Source organism: Mustela lutreola, chromosome 13, assembly GCF_030435805.1.
Source record: "Mustela lutreola isolate mMusLut2 chromosome 13, mMusLut2.pri, whole genome shotgun sequence".
In the NCBI taxonomy this organism is placed as follows: Eukaryota; Metazoa; Chordata; class Mammalia; order Carnivora; family Mustelidae; genus Mustela; species Mustela lutreola.
In genome coordinates, this window is record NC_081302.1 from 28,615,515 (window position 1) to 28,633,374 (window position 17,860).

Below are 17,860 nucleotides of genomic sequence, written 5' to 3' on the forward strand. Positions count from 1 at the left end.
TATTAAAGGAACTCAATAAGAGAATAGACTCTAATTGTAACAAAGTTGAATAAACAGTATTATTACTGATTATAGCTTATTTATAATGAAAACCTTTTTCATTAATATCTTTATTCTCTTTCTTAAAGCAAGCTGGTATTTTTCCTTAAAAGATTAAGTAAATGAATGCTTGTTTATTTAAAGATTGTGTTGCTTAAGAAGCTACTTGGAATGTTAGCTTGATACTGCTTCTAACTTTTTTCATTTTGCTACTATATAGATAATAATAATATTTATGTTCAGCACTCTGGGTGCAGGGTCAGAGTCTAGTAATGGCTGGAAGTGACTGGCCCAGAAGCTCTGGCCATCGTAGTTCCACTACCCTGAATTTGAATGGATTAATATTACCGTAAGATTTGTGTCATGACTCACTGGTTGGGAAGCTGTTGGTCTTAGTAATATATTTGAGAGTTAGGAAAGTCCGTGTATATCTCATCATATTGAACTCTGATGTGTAGAAGAGGAGGATTCAGTCTTAGCAAGTGTCTTTAATCTGCATTTTTTTTGTCTTGGTTTTTGTTTTTAGAGACACAGATATTTGTGGAAAAGCTTTTTGATGCTGTGAATACAAAGAGTTACCTACCTCCTCCAGAGCAACCATCATCAGGAAGCTTAAAGGTAGAATTTTTTCAGCACCAAGAAAAAGATATTAAAAAAGAAGAGGTAAGGATTTGTGTGTTAAATCTTAGATGTTCTTTAAAAATATAAGGAATCATTAAACTGAGTTTTAATTTCTGTATTTGTGTCAAGGATCCTCAGGATAATCCCTAGGAGCAGTCATAGAACTTAGCACTTAGTCATACTCATGGCTATGACTTCTTACATCAAAATCAGCGAAAGAAAAAGTAGGTGTTGCACAGTCTGGGGGAAAACAGACGTAAGCTTCCAGAGACTTCTCCTAGGAGAATCACAAAGGATGCACGTAACAAGTAGTTTCAACACATTTGAACAAAGAGGAAGCTCATTAGAGACTCAGTGTCCAGGGTTTTTTTTTGAGGCTGGTCACAGATGCACCTTTTGCCTACTATGTACTAAAATTGCGATTTCCCTGGAGGAAAGCATGTGTTCAGCTTAGAGCCATATCAGTGACAAAACAATTCAGGCATATGGTGAGCTATCATTATCAGGGAATGATGGGAACCCTCCAGAAATCAAAGTTCAGATACTAGCCTAGAGCCTGCCTTATAAGAAGCAGGCCTTTCTAAAGACAACAGTCTCAGGCTTGCTTTTTAACTGTTTTCTGCATAGTATCTTATATCTGTGGACTTTCATTATCTGTGTTCTGTGAAAATAATTAGATTAACATTAGACCGATTTGCTCTGTCCTGCCTGCATTTTGTAGGGTACTGTTTTTAGGGTAGTCATGTATAAAGGCCTTCACAGGGCAGTGGGCATGACTTCATCCTTTAAGAGATTTTGAAGAGTTTACCTTTTATTTTTATTTTTATATTTTTTTATTTTTTATTTTTTAAAAGATTTTATTTATTTATTTGACAGACAGAGATCACAAGCAGGCAGAGAGGCAGGCAGAGAGAGGGGGAAGCAGGCTCCTCGCTGAGCAGAGAGCCTGATGCGGGGCTCGATCCCAGGATCCCGGGACCACGACCCGAGCCGAAGGCAGAGACTTTTTCCTCTGAGCCACCCAGGCGCCCCAAGAGTTTACCTTTTATACAAGATTGCCATTCTTGCTGAGTAATCATAAAAATTCAGATCTTCTCAATTTGATGTTTAAAGATTGAAAATTCGAGTATAACTAATTGATAAGCTGATATATTTCTGCAGTTAGTCTTGCTTTAGGCCAAATAAATCTTGGTTAAGTTTTTGCTTTATCAGTCAGTGCTTTATGAGTTTGAAAATGTTACTTTTCCAAGCCTTAGTCTGCTTAGCTGTGAAATGGAAATATATAGGGTTTTTTTGAGGAATAATAAAATGTTGTCTCTAAAGCACTTGGTGTAGTGTGTAGCACATAGTATGTTCTCAATAAATGGCAGTTCCTATTATTGTTAAGAGATTGTTGTGTGATGGAAGATGTGATTGGGTTTTTTTCCCCTCATACTCTTTTTTCTTTACAGATTATGTAAGTAATGCTTATTATGTAATAATATAAATATATGTATAACTTTACATAGTAATCTCAAATATATTTTTATTTCTGTATCTGAACATATCTACACACATGTACATGTATATAGTTACACAGACGTGCACATAAAACACCTCTATTACTTCTCTGTGTAAGGGAAAACCAGAAATAATTTTGTGCGTATTTCATACCTAACAGTAGGGGTTCTTTTCTGTTAATAAGGAAGAAAGGAAGAGTGGCTGTCGTACTGGCACACTGCTTATACCACATAGAGATGCACAATAATTTATTTAAGTTTTGCTCACCAATGGAAGATTGGTGGGTTAGTTCTAGATATTTGCTGTTGCAAATCATATTTTAATTCTTAGATAATCTTAAGCAGACTTCTTGATTTGAGAAGCAGTAAGAAGTCTATCCCCAAAATGAGTTAGTGGCAAAAACCTTAGTCCTACGTCTATTGACATAATAATATTTCTCCACAGTTTTCTTGACCAATTGTGAAGGATATTTATCCCTGATCTTTCAGAACTGTCAAAATGTCAGATGACAACCTGGATTTAAAATACCGTGGGTATAGTAAAAGTTCCCAGTTGAGCATGTACTGTGGAATATGATGATCTCTCAACATAAATTACTCGCGAGTGTGTGTTGAAGCAAGTAGAAGGGAAAAGGTGCATTGTACCCTGTTTTGTTTGTTTTTTTTTGGGTGGGAAAGGGTCGAAATGGGTGGGAAAAGGAAAATGAAAGATTTATAAGAACAAAAAGACTTAAAAAAAAAGAAGGCTTTTAAGCAGTGCTTCTCAGATTTTGGCCTATTGATAGGATTTCCATTTAATTTATCACCCAACATTGGACACTTCTGACAGTAAGAGACTTTTACCCAGAGGGGTATTGGAACAGCTGGCATGAACTGGGACACTGTTATATTATCCTGCAGACTGCCTGCATCAGATTGTCTTAGAGTTCTTATTAAAAGTGCAAAATCTTGAGTTGTATTTACAGAAGCCACATGTTCAGTATTTCCTGTATTTGTTTATCCTCTAAATCCTTTTTTTTTTCTAGTAACACCTGTTAATGTCCTATATAACCAGTGTTCTGGACAGTGTAGCCTGGAAAATTCTGGCCTCAGAAAAGTAGCACTGATAAAGGGAATGTTTTCCAGGGCTGCTTTCTATTAATAATATAATATGAATGGAGGCCCCTTGTAGGAAAGAGGAATATATAGCTGCCATACTGCTGAGAACTGGAGAGCTGTTTGATCTTGTGTATCATTTTCTCTTCTATCTCTTTTTCTGACTTGGTTAGTTCTAATGCATTCTGCTATGTTTCCTAATGTGTTTGGTGCCAGGCCAAATCTGTGGAACCAAAACAAGAGTGTGTGTTGAAATTTTGAAAGAATTAAAATTGACTTTCTACTAATAATGTTAAAATGAGGACATTGGCCTAAGTGTTTTCTCACCACTATTCTCTAAGATAAACATTTTTGGGTTTCTTTAGCATTCACTTTAAGTTTCAGCAAGCCTTTCTTCTGTGGTTAAATTAAGTGATTGTACTTAGAAGAGAAATTTTTTTTAATGCTTTTAGAAAAGAATAATTTCACGACTGTATTTTAATGTCAATTAAATCATTGAGATAGTAACATGGCAAGGAATAATTTGCTAAACTTAATGCATATTTTTCTTTGTATATCAGATCACAAAGGAGGAAGAGCGAGAGAAGAAGTTTTCCAGAAGGCTAAATCATAGTCCTCCCCAGTCAAGTTCCCGATACAGAGAAAATAGGTGATTGATTGATTAAACCATGTTCAGTGTTTAGAAATTGGATATCTTTTATATGAATGCTTAGATTTGATTGTCTTTCACCTAGGGGCAAGTAATATCTACTCTGTTGGTCTAGGAAACTGTAACTCAGTTTCTTTCTTACAAAGACTATCTATGTCAGATTCGTAGGTCCTGGAAGTGAGATCTGGAATAGTGCTTAAAAAAATTATTATGGTATTTATTTCTAACTTCAAATTCCAGTGAGATCTTAATGTGAGAACTTTTTTGCGTGAAGTTTCCCTTTAGTGTGAATAAGTTATTTTTCCCTTTAAGATTTCAGAAGCATTTAGTGTGGGCAATAGGTGGGCTACATGCTTTTAAGTATGAGGTTATGTGTGTACAGGACACCGTGTGCTAGGAGATGGCATGTACTGATCCTAAATGTATAGATGTCTTTGTGTATAAGGGTGAAGATTGAGACTTTGACAGTTTTTTCCCTTTAAAGGGGTTTTAGAGTTCTTGAGCAGATAATGTTCAGTTTTTCAATTTGAGTTTCCTAAATATGTGGTGGAATAAAGAATCATGATGTTTACAGGAATTAAAAGTGACTTTTGCATTTAATGAGTTTTTTCTGTATCCACTTAATTATTTTCCTAAAAGTGATCATTTATTTCTTTAGAAGTCGTGATGAGAGGAAAAAAGATGATCGTTCTCGCAAAAGAGATTATGATCGAAACCCTCCTCGGAGAGATTCATACAGAGACCGGTACAATAGAAGACGAGGCCGAAGTCGCAGTTACAGCAGGAGTCGGAGTCGAAGCTGGAGTAAAGAGAGGCTTCGTGACCGGGATAGGGATAGAAGCAGGACTAGAAGCAGAAGCAGAACACGAAGCCGGGGTAAATAATCCACATATGTGTGTGTTCCGATTAGCATTCTTCTTTTGTGAATGAGCTATATTTGAGGATTTTAAAAATGGTTTTAGTTTTTGTCAGCCTTGTCTTCATTTTTCTATTTTTTTTTATGTATTTTGTGGTCTAAGTGAATGTTTTTTAAAAATTTCCTTTAAAAATTTTATTTAATGCTGATTAAAACCACAGTGAATCACCACTGCATGCCCATTATAATGACTAAAAGTAAAAAGGCTGACTTTATCTAATACTGTTAAGGATGGAGGTAAACTGAAATTCTCTGGAAAACACTTTCACAGTATCTTAAATTTTAAATCTATACCTACCAAATGACCCAACCATCCCAACTCCAACCTATTTATTTAAGAGAAACAAAAGTGTATTTCCACACAAAGACTGTACGCAAATGATCATGGTACCTTCCTTTGAAATAGACAAACTAGAAACAACCCAGATGTCATGTGAGTGGATAAACTGGTGGATCCATACAGTGGAAGAGAAGAATGTAACTTTTGGTATATGTCACAAAAGGATGAATCTCAAAATAATAATGCTGAGTGAAAGAAGCCAGAAAAAAAAGAATATACATGCATATAAAGTTTTAGAAAATACAAACTAATCTCTGGTGACAGGAAACAGATCATTGGTTGCCTGGGATGGAGTAAAGGGCGGAGAATTACCAGGGAGGGCAAGGATATTTTGGGGGGTGATGAATATCTATGTATATGATTTTGGTTGTGTTTGCTTTCACATGTATATACATAGATAAAATTCATTAGATTGTATAAATATGTTCAGTTTATTATATAAGAGTTATCTTTTAAAATCAGGAAAACAGTTAAAAGTCTCATTTCAGGTGAATATATTTGCAGGAGCATGTCATTTCCAACATTTTATTTTCCAGTGTGTGTTATTGAAAGGAAGATATTGGAGGCAATAAAACAACTAAAACACTTTCAAGTAAAACACTTTTACTCAAACTTAGATTTTTGCTACTCTTTTGGCCTTTACTGTGTAGTCCCCTTTAGTCTTTGGGAAATAATATTTGTGGCCTTTTATATGCTTTATACTTGCCCTGGCGTTTTCCCTTTCTGTGATCTAGGTATACTAGGTCTTTTCTGCACATGGCTTCACTTCACTAATCTCCTTAATTCCTTTTCTCTCTCCTTGGGACCATACATAGCCCAGTTAATGTTTTTTTTTCATGTTTAGTATGAACTCCTTTTCCTTTCTCTTGGCTCATCTGTTTCCATCTTCAATAAATAGTTTTCCACCACTAATACTATTAATAGTGTATTCTATTTATTTAAAAACCCATGCTGGGATCTTTAGGTGAATTACAATTCAAATGTTCATCACAGAAAAAATAACCGTACTTTACTGTATATTTTGTTTTGCGGGCTGAAGTTACGCATACTAAGATTGCACTGAAGAAAATAAAAAATCTCTTTTCTGTAAACAGCACTCCAAGGAGAAAAAGCTCATTAAGTACAGCAAATTTTGTGCGATTTTATACTTCAGGTCATATTGAAAAAAAAAATTAGCTTATCTTGGAACATTGTGTATTCATTTAGTAGTTTTTAAAGAAAAGGAGGCTTGTGTACAATGTGAACATTTTCTCTGTGTTTAGGAAAAATACCACTATTTTGTATATCTGTGACTTTTTTATATAGTTTTATAAGTTATTTATATTTTGTTGCAGAAAGGGATCTAGTAAAACCTAAATATGACCTGGATAGAACAGATCCACTAGAAAACAATTATACTCCTGTCTCTTCGGTACCAAATATTTCGTCTGGTCACTACCCTGTACCTACTTTGAGCAGCACTATTACAGTAATTGCTCCTACTCATCATGGCAATAACACTACCGAAAGTTGGTCTGAATTTCATGAGGACCAAGTGGACCATAACTCCTATGTAAGACCACCAATGCCAAAGAAACGGTGTAGAGACTATGATGGTAAGTTTTTACTGTTTCCTGAAGTACTGAATTAGTATTTCCAGTAAATTCTGTAAGTTTAGGTTGCACAGTTATTCATGGACAGCCCAGTTAATGGTGGTAAGTTAGTCTTAGGCACTTCTTGAATTCTTCAGTATTATTTAAACCTTTGTTAGTCACTACTGACTATTGTATATCAGCCTAAAGACACTGCTTCTTTACACATAAGTCTTAATATATTTTTGGAGTTTATCAAACAAGAGTAGTATTTGCTGAGTTGTTATCTGGGAATCTGCTACTGAAACATTCTTGACAAAACTCACTTCTTTAGAAATAAATGGTTATTGGCATGTAATTAGAACCTAGAAATGTGAATATCACCTATAAGAATTTTATAAATGAAGACTCAAAGTTTTACTGTAAAAGCTTTGTAAATTGTACTAAAGTTATAGTTGCATTATTCTCAGAGTTTTAAGTGAAATTTAAAGGAAATGAAAAATAAATAAAGGAATTGCTTCTAATGACAGAGAGTACGTAAAAGTTTTATGCCTGCTTGCTAGCTAGGTATACTCATTTTAATTTGTGGATATATTTTTTAATGTGTTTGTTAGCTGTATTTACATCATAAGTATTTTATGTTACTGGAAATTAGCTCTTGTGTTATGGTTAGTTATACTGGCCCAATATTAAAAATATTCTTCTTTTTAAATATCTTACCTTTGTTAACTTACAGACAATTATTTATCTGACACTTTCCATGTTTCTAATTATTCTTGCTTACAGAAAAGGGTTTCTGTATGAGAGGAGACATGTGCCCTTTTGACCATGGAAGTGACCCTGTAGTTGTAGAAGATGTGAATCTTCCTGGCATGCTGCCTTTCCCAGCACAGCCGCCAGTTGTTGAAGGACCACCTCCTCCTGGACTTCCCCCACCTCCACCAATTCTTACACCTCCACCTGTGAATCTGAGACCCCCAGTGCCTCCGCCAGGCCCATTACCACCCAGCCTACCACCTGTCACAGGTAAGTAAATATATTTGTTTGCCAGTACCCATTATCTGTCCATTCATAGCCTTTTTAGAAGTTAATAGTTTGATGCTTGCTTTTGTTAAAACTACCTGAAGTAATCCTAAAGATTCCTGCTAGAAACCAAGGGCAAGATACTCTTATTTAGAATATACCTGCACTTTGTGGGTGTTGCCAAACCTATGGTTTACTGTGGTTTGGAGGGGCCCTGACTTAGCACATCCCCAACGAGTCCCAGCTCTCAGTAGTACTTTATAGCTTAAGACAAACCTGTTTTGGAATACAGTAAAAGGATATTTTACCCTAGAAAACTAATATAGTTATAAGAATTTGAGTTTATAGATACTATAATTTTGCTGATAAATGAGAATATCATGTTTGGATATACAATAACTTATTTTATTTGTTTGCTTTCAGATGATATTTCTTATTCTTTGGTTTTGACAGGACCACCACCTCCACTTCCTCCTTTGCAGCCATCTGGCATGGATGCTCCCCCAAACTCTGCAACCAGTTCTGTTCCTACTGTAGTAACAACTGGCATTCATCACCAGCCTCCTCCTGCTCCACCCTCTCTTTTTACTGCAGGTGCAGTTTTGCCCCTCTTTATATTCATAATGTAGTGAGGGTTTAGAGCAGAGTTTTAGATAAGGAATTTAAAAATGTCTAGAGAGTGACTAGCTCTATTAGGTTTATTTTTCTTAGTAAAATCATATAGAATAAAATGTAGGCATGGGGATTGTATATTAAATATAAGTCCCTTGGATTTTTAAAAGACTAAGTTTTATGTATGTGTGTATATATGTATATATAATTACTTATATATACATATATATAATTTCTTTTACTGTTATATTTTCTATTTAACTTTTTATTTTTAGAAAACTAAATTTTCTTTTTAATGCATGTAGCATGTTAGCTCTGTATTAGTAATGTTATATAATTTACTTTTTCTTTTATCAATATTAAAAAATTACCAAGTGGTGTTTTATAATTGTTTTTTAATTACAGTTTTTGTATTACCAGATACATATGACACAGATGGCTACAATCCTGAAGCCCCAAGCATAACAAACACTTCCAGACCTATGTATAGACACAGAGTGCACGCACAAAGGCCTAACTTGATAGGACTAACATCAGGGGATATGGATTTGCCACCCAGAGGTACTATGATTAATCTTTCCTTCTTATTTTCATATCAAGAGTGGCAAACATTCATGAAGAATATGGTCCTGCATTTATTGGGGTTGAATAAGGGATGGTGATTAAGTTTGGTCTTTCTTAAGAGAAAAGGTAATGTGTAGTTTTTTATTTGTGTTACTGGGGACACTTTATTCCATCACTGGAGGGGAAAGGAATTTCCTGAAAGTTCTTTTTTTTTAAAGGAGAATAAATCTTTTAAAAAATTCTATAAGACTGGAGTTATCTGAGCGAGTGAGTGCGCGCCGGTGAGAAAGCACAAGCTGGGAAGAGGATGAGGCAGAGGCAGAGGGAGAAACAGACTCCCCACCGTGCAGGGAGCCTGACTCAGAGCTCAGTCCCAGGGCCCTGGGATCATGACCTGAGCCGAAGGCAGAGGCTTTAACCCACTGAGCCACCCAGGTGCTCCCAAAATACATATTTTTTAAGGTAGCTTTTTGGGGGTCTATTTTGTATCATTTGCAGTCTTTCTTGTAAAGATTTATTTTATTTATTTAAGGGGGGAGGGGCAGAGAGGGAGAGAGTGAATATTAAGCCGACTCCATGCCCAGCATGGAGCCTTATAGGGAGCTTGATACCACAACCCTGAGATCATGACCTGAGCTTAAATCAAGAGAAATGGAGAGTCAGACATTTAACTGCGCCACTCAGGCACCTCTGTTATTTGTAGTCTTGCGCTCTTGAAAGTAATGATTTAGGGGTGCTGGGTAGCTCAGTCAGTTAAGCATCTGCCTTTGGCTGGGTGGTGATCTCAGGGGCCTTCAGATCGAGAAATGCTTTAGTTCCTGAAGATTTTTTTTGTAGATTGGATAATGAAGTAAGCTTTACAAGCTTCTACAAACTTGTGCTTGATACATATTTTACTTAGAAGAATTGGTTACTGGTTTGATCATAATATTTTAATCAAAAAGAATTATGTTTTAGGAAGTGACTTTACCAGCTTTTAAAATTTTCTTAGAGGGGACGGGACAGACTTCTTGATAAAATTTCTAAATGAGAAAAGAAGGTAGGAGTTTAGATGAAGTCACAAGCTGGGGCAGCAAAACTGCTCTGCTAGAAGTACAAACTGATAGGTTTAGAGGAAGGGAGAAAGGTCACATTAATTTGAAAGAGGGAGCGTTGGCTACAGATAACAGGAAGTGAGGGGTTGTCTTCCATAACGGAAAATGTATGTAGGCCAATAAAATATATTTTTTCCCTAACTACTTCAGCTAACTTTTAAATCCCATTTTCTTTGTAGTCTTGCCTTTTTTTTCTAGTAACAACAACAACAAAAAAGATCATGATTGATGCCTCATCAATTATGAATAAAACTGCAACTTGTTGAATGGTAGTGCCTAATGTGGTTTAGTAAACTTGTGAATACTTATACTTTGCATTTTTTTATTTGTTCATTGAAATGATCAAATTCTTTGATCATTCTTGAGTGTTCAGGGGACTTTGTCACAGAGGTATGAGGAACATTATAATTTATAACCAATTTAATTTATATCATCTTTGATTTTACAGGAAAGCATTTCACGTGGATATAACTTTTCCCTCACACTTTTTAAATTCTTATTGAGGAGTTCTAATAGCTCTCATTAATAACAACAGAAGAAAATTTTTTTTTGAGTTTTTTATAAAGGATAAGATTGTTTATAAATGAAAACTATAAGCCACTTAAGATTGTGGCTTTTCATCTCCCAAGTCTCTCCTGCGTAGTTTAGAGAAAACCCCATTCTTCTTTGGTCATTGCTTTAGCACCTTTCTTTTTATCATACCTATAGTATTTGCTTTTACTGGAACCTCCTACATGAAGTCATCTCTTTCTTACCTAGCTGCTTAGGTGTGGCAAAAATACATGCTTCTACAGATCAATATTAGACTCATTCCAATGCCAGGCAAATTTTTCTGATGGTGGTCAAGAAAAGGAAGAGGGATCATGTTCCTTACATAAATCTCCTACCATGTAGAAATTGCAGTTATGGTAATTTCAGCTCTACATGTGTAGTTACAAGTTATGGGAAGTGACCCCATTGAGAGAGCAATGTCTAATATGTATGGTTAGAAATTTGGATGCCTTTTCCTATAGATTCATTGTATATAGTGATTATTTTTGTACTGTTCTTCATATATATCACATAGTATATTTGTCATGTGGTTTAGGAATATATTCTCCACTAATAACATTGTTTTTATATACCACAGAACTGATTTAGCACCCCCATTTTAATTGAGTAGTACCTATATTTTTATTTCCTCATCTTTTCTCATTCTTCCTCCTCTCCCCCTATCCCCCCGCAAAATGTTTTCATCGTTTGCCCATTTGGTTTGAAACTTATTTTCCTGGATGGTGACAGATACATAATTAAAAGTTTTTATATTATTTATTACATAATCAGTGTACATTTCTTACTATCTATAGATGATAGGCTTAATTTAAATTTGTTATAGGCTATTATGTGATAATTATATTGTTCCATACTTTAAATTGATGGGGAATCATCATCATTAAACAAAAGAAAACATTTAGGCCCATTGATACCTTAGAATTACTAATAAAAGTGCCTGAGAGGCTCTGAGAATTGTCCTTTCCAGATTTCTAAGGAGGTAGAGAATTTGATAGATGTTCCTTGACTGGATATAGGTAGGAGTAAGGGCTAGGTGGTTTTCCTTTTGCTGTCAACAAAACCAGGGCTAAAAATTTTAAGCACAAAAACAATTTATTAAAAGGATACTGTGGGGGAAAACTCAGTATATATAACTAATAGACTCATTTGCTAATTGAATACCAAGAGGAACTTACTTCCATTTTTAATACTCTTTAAATAAGTAACAATGAAAGGCAGTCTGAGTCAGAGAATATAGATGAATTGGAACAAACACATCACAATGACTAGGGGAGAATATATCACTGCCTTTCTTAGTGAACCTTTGGATAAAGAACATATTAAAGTAAAAAAGGATATTTGATAACTCAAAAACTTCAAGAAAGTCAGTGAACCGGGTGGGAGGCAAGAGTAAGGACACAAATCCTGTTGTAGAACTGGTCTTGCGAAGGTGCCACTGAGCAAAGAAGCTGCCAGCTTGCACTATGAATATCACCAGTGTTAGATAGTGGATGTTTCCACCTGATCTGCTGTGGAAACAAAGGATGGTTTAGCCAGAGAAAGGGGGTAGGTAAAGCAAATACATTCCATAATACTTTTGAGAAACTGAAAACTTGATGACTGGAACAGAGGGAGTGAGATATATGGAGGGAGGTATGAGACCAGTTAAGGGCATTTAAAGAATTCTAGAAAAAGAGATGACAGTAAGTATACTAGCTGGGGCAGGGTACTAATAGTGGAAAATGAAAGATCTAAATTTAGTGGAATTGATGACATTATTGGATTGCGGGACTTAGAATGGGTGAAATGGAGAGCATGAAATTGAATACATCAGATTTCTGCTCTGGATAATTGGGCAGCTGATAATATCATTGAGAGGAAGAACAGATTTGGTAGGAAAATAAATTTAGTTTTGGAAGTGTTTAATTTGTTGTGTCCTGGGGAGTTTGAAGAGAAATATCCAGTTGGAAGTAAGATCTGGATGCCAGGTCTCTTAAAAGAGAGATGGTTTAGAAAATACAGATTTTTAATCATGAGCATGTAAAGCAGTAGTTCTTAATCTTTTCTTCTGTGCTGTTAGTAATTATGGGAGGTATAGGGAGATGGAATGAGGCATATCCAAATCTGCAAGCCTGACGGATATGGGTTCTGAAAGCTCTTCTCGTGTGTTTCTGATATACTTTTCTTCCCTTTGAGAATCACTAAAAATGATGAATGAAGCCATGATAATAGATGTCTTAAGGTGATTGTGTAGAGCGAGATTGGAAAGTTCAAGTAAGTAACTTTGGAGAACGCCAGTATTTGAAGCTGTGGGCAGAGAAGGGGGAGCTTAAGTAGGTCACTGAGAAAATGAAATCAGGAAGGCACAAACAAAAGCAGGGAGTGAGGAGTCCTGAAAAATCCAAAGAAGATAGGAAAAGAAGTGATCAACAGCATTTAATGGTAAGAGGTCAAGTAAGAGAAGGACTGAGATATATTTATAAGCTTAAGCAACAGTTAGGACATCAGCAAATTCAGAATGAGAAAGTTAAGTGCAGTAATGAGAACGGCTGCCAGTTTTTGGAGGATTAGTGAATTGGGTGGTAGGGAAGCAGGTTAGCAAGTGTAACATCTCTTAGGAAATAGCTGTGAGGGTGGGGAGCAAAGGAAGGTGGTGTCTGCCGGGGAAGTAGTTTTATGAGATTTTATTTAAAAATGGGGTAATTTGAGCTTGCTAAATGTTGATGGGAAGTTCCAGTTCAGAGGAAGAGGTAGAAGATGAAGGAAAACAGCAGAGCTCTGGGGCACTGATTTTGCTGATCTTTATATGGGACGAATTACTGGAAGGAACTCCAGAAGCAGAAATTCAGTTAGTACATTAGACTTGGTGAAAAGTAATGCAAGTTTGGACCAAGGTTGTTTCGATGAGAAATGAGAGGAAATATATGCAAGGTGAATTGAAGGGATATGGGCCGACTCAGAAATCAAATAATAGTTTCATTAATAGAAATGCTTAAGAAAGATTTAAAAGTACGTTTGATATGAAGATAATTTGTACTTCGTATGTACAAATTTTGAGTTTTGAGAAACCTGTAGGATTTTGAGAACTAGATGGCCAGAGAAAACCAACAAGTTAGGAATTGAGGACTGACTTCTGGACAAGAGTTCAGTGTGTGGTGGAGAAATTGATGTGATCGCCTGCATGGAGATCGAGTTGTAGCGATCCATAAGAGGTTGTGCTGAAACACCTTAAGTTATTTTGGTTAGTTATTTGTTTAGAAATATTAAGAACAGGATGTATGCAATCAATTTATCCATCTTTAAAAAGAATTTTAAAATTATATTTTTCTATGTGGATTAAGGTTTGCATGTTTTCAGCTTTAGTGTTGTTTCAGAATAACAGGTTAAATGTACCTATGTTTGTCACATTCCAACTAAGTAAATGTAAAGTGTTGGAAGTAGCAGATGTGTACAGCTCTTTTACACTGCAGTTCAATCTTGAATACCTTTTTAAATCAAGTGTGCTTTCAATCTTGAATACCTTTCTAAATCAAGTGTGCTTTGTGTTACTGTGTTGATATTTAAATAGGCAACTTCAATCACAACTGTATCAATTCTTTTTCTTTTTCTTTTTTTTTTAATTAATTTTTTATTTTTTATAAACATATATTTTTAGTCCCCAAGGGTACAGGTCTGTGAATCACCAGGTTTACACACTTCACAGCACTCACCAAAGCACACACCCTCCCCAATGTCCATAATCCCACCCCCTTCTCCCAACCCCCCTCCCCCCTGCAACCCTCAGTTTGTTTTGTGAGATTAAGAGTCACTTATGGTTTGTCTCCCTCCCAATTCCATCTTGTTTCATTGATTCTTCTTCTACCCACTTAAGCCCCCATGTTGCATCACCACTTCCTCATATCAGGGAGATCATAGTATCAATTCTTTTTTTTTAAGTTATCAATTCTTGAAGGTCATTGGGTTAATGTTAAATTTTGAATAAATTTAAATTTGAATAAATGTTAAATTTAGGTTGTGCATTTGATTTCAAAACTATGAACTCAAAGCCTTAAATAAATCAGAAACTTAAATTTCTGATTTATTTGTACATTTATTTACGGGGAGGGTGATGGCCGATGAAAACAGTGGCATTGATTTTACCTTTACCATCCCCCCAACCGCTACCTCGAAAAGAAGTGGCCTATAGAGTCATATTGTAATTTGACATGTAAGAATTCCTGAGTCTTTAGTTAGATATGAAGTGAATTCAGAATAAGTTAAAATCCTTTAGATTATTCTATTTGAATCTGCATTTATTTCTGTTTCTTCTAAAAATGTATATTTGGACAAGAAGCCAGAACTTTGTTTTCAGTATGCATTTAAGGAAGTATCTGTGGTAAACAGAAAATATTAATCTGTGTTCTCTTTTTTTTTCAAATAGAAAAACCTCCTAATAAAAGCAGTATGAGGATAGTAGTGGATTCGGAATCAAGGAAAAGAACCATTGGTTCCGGGGAGCCTGGAGCTCCTACAAAGAAGACCTGGTTTGATAAGTAAGCTGGCAGGATTGAGAAGTTTTAATGTATAGTGATTTTTAGGATACTGGAGTATTATTTGGCAGTATAGTATTCTCTTTCAAAATGAGCTTTATATAATTCTGTTTTATAAGCAGTCTCACACTATAGTGTACATTGATTTCTAAATATTTGTAAGTTAATAGGTACTTGGAGGGTATTTTCCTACAGAATTGTTGTGGTAGTCAAGGACACAATTTTTCCTCTTCCTTCCTTTCCCCACGTCCAGAAAAAAACACTGCTTAACTTAGACATGTCAGTGAAAACTACCTATAGAAAGGGTAGTCATGAGACCACTATTCGAGAAGGAAGTTGGGTCAGGTTTGGGAAGAGGCTTTAGCATGTAGGCAAGTCCTATTTAGAGCTGGAAAGTGATCTTTTGGGGAGCTGGGGAGACTGGATAGTCATTAAAGTTGTCAGGGAAGGGCTTCAGAGAAAGAGGATAATTGAAAGAACCAGAATGCTGGGGTGCATGTGAAGATTCTCTTATAACATTTGTAAGTTAAAGGAGAGAGGATCACACTTTCAGAGCTTTAACATAATTTAGTAATGGGTACTATCTAGTTCTGGCTCTGCCTGTAATTCTGTGATGTAAGGAAAGTGTGTAACCTCTCTGGGCCACAGTTTTGGCCTTTTTTCAAGCGCCAAATGTATGGTTTACAGTTTTGACTTTTTTTTTTTAAGGTGGAAAGTGGTTGAGACGGTTATACCTTGTTTAATCACTGTTTTAGAATAGGATACATTTCAGTAAGCTAGCTTTTGCAGAAGTGCAACAAAAATTGCATATGCAAATTTACTGAAAGAGCACTGGACTTTTCCTGCTTAAGTGGGCGTGGATTCGAATGGGACATAATAAATGGCATAGGAGAAGCCTTCTCAGTTAGCTTCTGTGAACGATATGTACAGTAGTAATTAAGAAATTTCAGTTTTTGGAAGAAAATTTCTTTATCAACCAGTATTTTCAGTTTGAAAAAACAATAGAACTTAAATTGTAAAACCTTATTAATCTGTGCTTGATAGGGGTTAGGATTTATAAATAAATATATTAATCAACTTTATTTTTTGTTACAGGCCAAATTTTAAAAGAACAAACAGCCCAGGCTTCCAGAAGAAGGTTCAGTTTGGAAATGAAAACACCAAACTTGAACTTAGAAAAGTTCCTCCAGAATTAAATAATATCAGCAAACTTAATGAACATTTTAGTCGATTTGGAACCTTGGTTAACTTACAGGTAAGAGCTATGCAGTAATTCTATGGTCTTTGCTTAATTATTTAGGGAGGGATTTTAATGTAGTAAGAAAAATACTTTTATAAAGGAATATGGAAAATTTGGTGACATTCTAAATTTGGAAAATTGGAATGATACAAAACTATATTTTTAAAACGATGTATGATTTTGAGTAAGTTTTTTGCTCTCAGAAGGCAAGGAGTTTTGATTGATCATATTATATACTTTCTACCTAATAGAAGTTATTACAAAATTATAGCAAACTTTAAATAATTAGAGTAGAAAAATCTAATCTTTTTAAAATTATTTTTTAGTTTTTAAAAAGACTTTATTTATTTATTTGACACAGAGTACAAGCAGGGAGAGTGGCAGGGGGAGGGAGAAGCAGGCTCTTACTGAGAGGAGACCCTACCGTGGGGCTCGATCCCAGAAAGCTGGGATCATGACCTGAGCCAAAGGCAGATGCTTAATCGACTGAGCCACCCAGGTGCCCAGGAATATCTAATCTTTAATAGTGTTCCTCAGTTTCTTTGAAGCATTACAACAGAATGCTTTAGTCAGGATGTTTCTGCTGCTTGTATATCAGGAAGCACTTAAACGTTAACTTTTGGGGGACCCAAATATCAGCTAATTAAGGAATACTTAATTAGTTCAAATATTTACTTTTTCCTCTATCACTTTTGAACATCCTTAAGGATTAAGTATCAGTGTAATTTGTATATGACTTCACCTAAAATTAGACCTTGGGTTGGGTATTTTAGATTTAGATGAGATTATTTAGTATGAGTTAACATTATAGATGTCAAAAATACTGTAATTATGTTGGGCTTTTTTTCCAGTATGTTTGGTGTTCTTTTCAACTAAAATAATTACTTCCCATAACCTGATAAAAATAACTTTTAGAGAGTACAACTGAAGTCGATTGTTTGGAAAATTTTGCTTTTTTGACATTTAAAAGATAATATAGGGGCACCTGGGTGGCTCAATGGGTTAAAGCCTCTGCCTTCGGCTCAGGTCATGATCCCAGGGCTTTGGGATCAAGCCCTGCATCGGCCTCCCTGCTCGGCAGAGCCTGCTTCCCCCCGCTGCCGCCTCTACCTGCCTTTCCGCCTACTTGTGGTCTCTGTCAGATAAATAAATAAAATCTTTAGAAATAAATAAATAAATAATATAAAAAGAACATGAAAAAATGCATGCTTGCTTGGTGTGGGGCAATAGAAGTTTTTTTTTTTCCCCCTCTAGAGATTTTATTTATTTGACAGAGAGAGATCACAAGTAGGTAGAGAGGCAGGTGCAGAGAGAGAGAGAGAGAGAGAGAGGAGGAAGCAGGCTCCCTGAGAGAGAGGAGGAAGCAGGCTCCCTGCCTAGCAGAGAGTCCGATGTGGGATTCGATCAGGACCTGAGATCGTGACCTGAGCTGAAGGCAGAGGCTTAACCCATTGAGCCACCCAGGCGCCCGGGGGCAATAGAAGTTTATATAGAATTTAAAGGAAATGTTTCCACCTTAACTCTTTGTGTACTTCTT

At 35.7% G+C, this 17,860-nt stretch overlaps 1 protein-coding gene across 18 annotated transcripts in view; it reads left to right on the forward strand.

The window, feature by feature from the left end:
* The window catches only part of RBM26 (RNA binding motif protein 26), an 86,590-nt gene that overhangs the window by 30,209 nt on the left and 38,521 nt on the right, over positions 1-17,860 (forward strand). For 11 of the 18 annotated variants that reach the window (XM_059144850.1, XM_059144851.1, XM_059144852.1 and 8 more), the window contains exons 3-11: positions 566-702; positions 3,815-3,903; positions 4,562-4,779; positions 6,494-6,754; positions 7,517-7,756; positions 8,177-8,347; positions 8,771-8,926; positions 14,975-15,086; positions 16,179-16,338. In XM_059144850.1, the coding sequence (XP_059000833.1) occupies positions 566-702; positions 3,815-3,903; positions 4,562-4,779; positions 6,494-6,754; positions 7,517-7,756; positions 8,177-8,347; positions 8,771-8,926; positions 14,975-15,086; positions 16,179-16,338 (1,544 nt within the window). The remainder of the gene's footprint in view (positions 1-565; positions 703-3,814; positions 3,904-4,561; positions 4,780-6,493; positions 6,755-7,516; positions 7,757-8,176; positions 8,348-8,770; positions 8,927-14,974; positions 15,087-16,178; positions 16,339-17,860) is intronic. The other 7 variants (XM_059144856.1, XM_059144849.1, XM_059144855.1 and 4 more) reach the window with 3 other exon arrangements.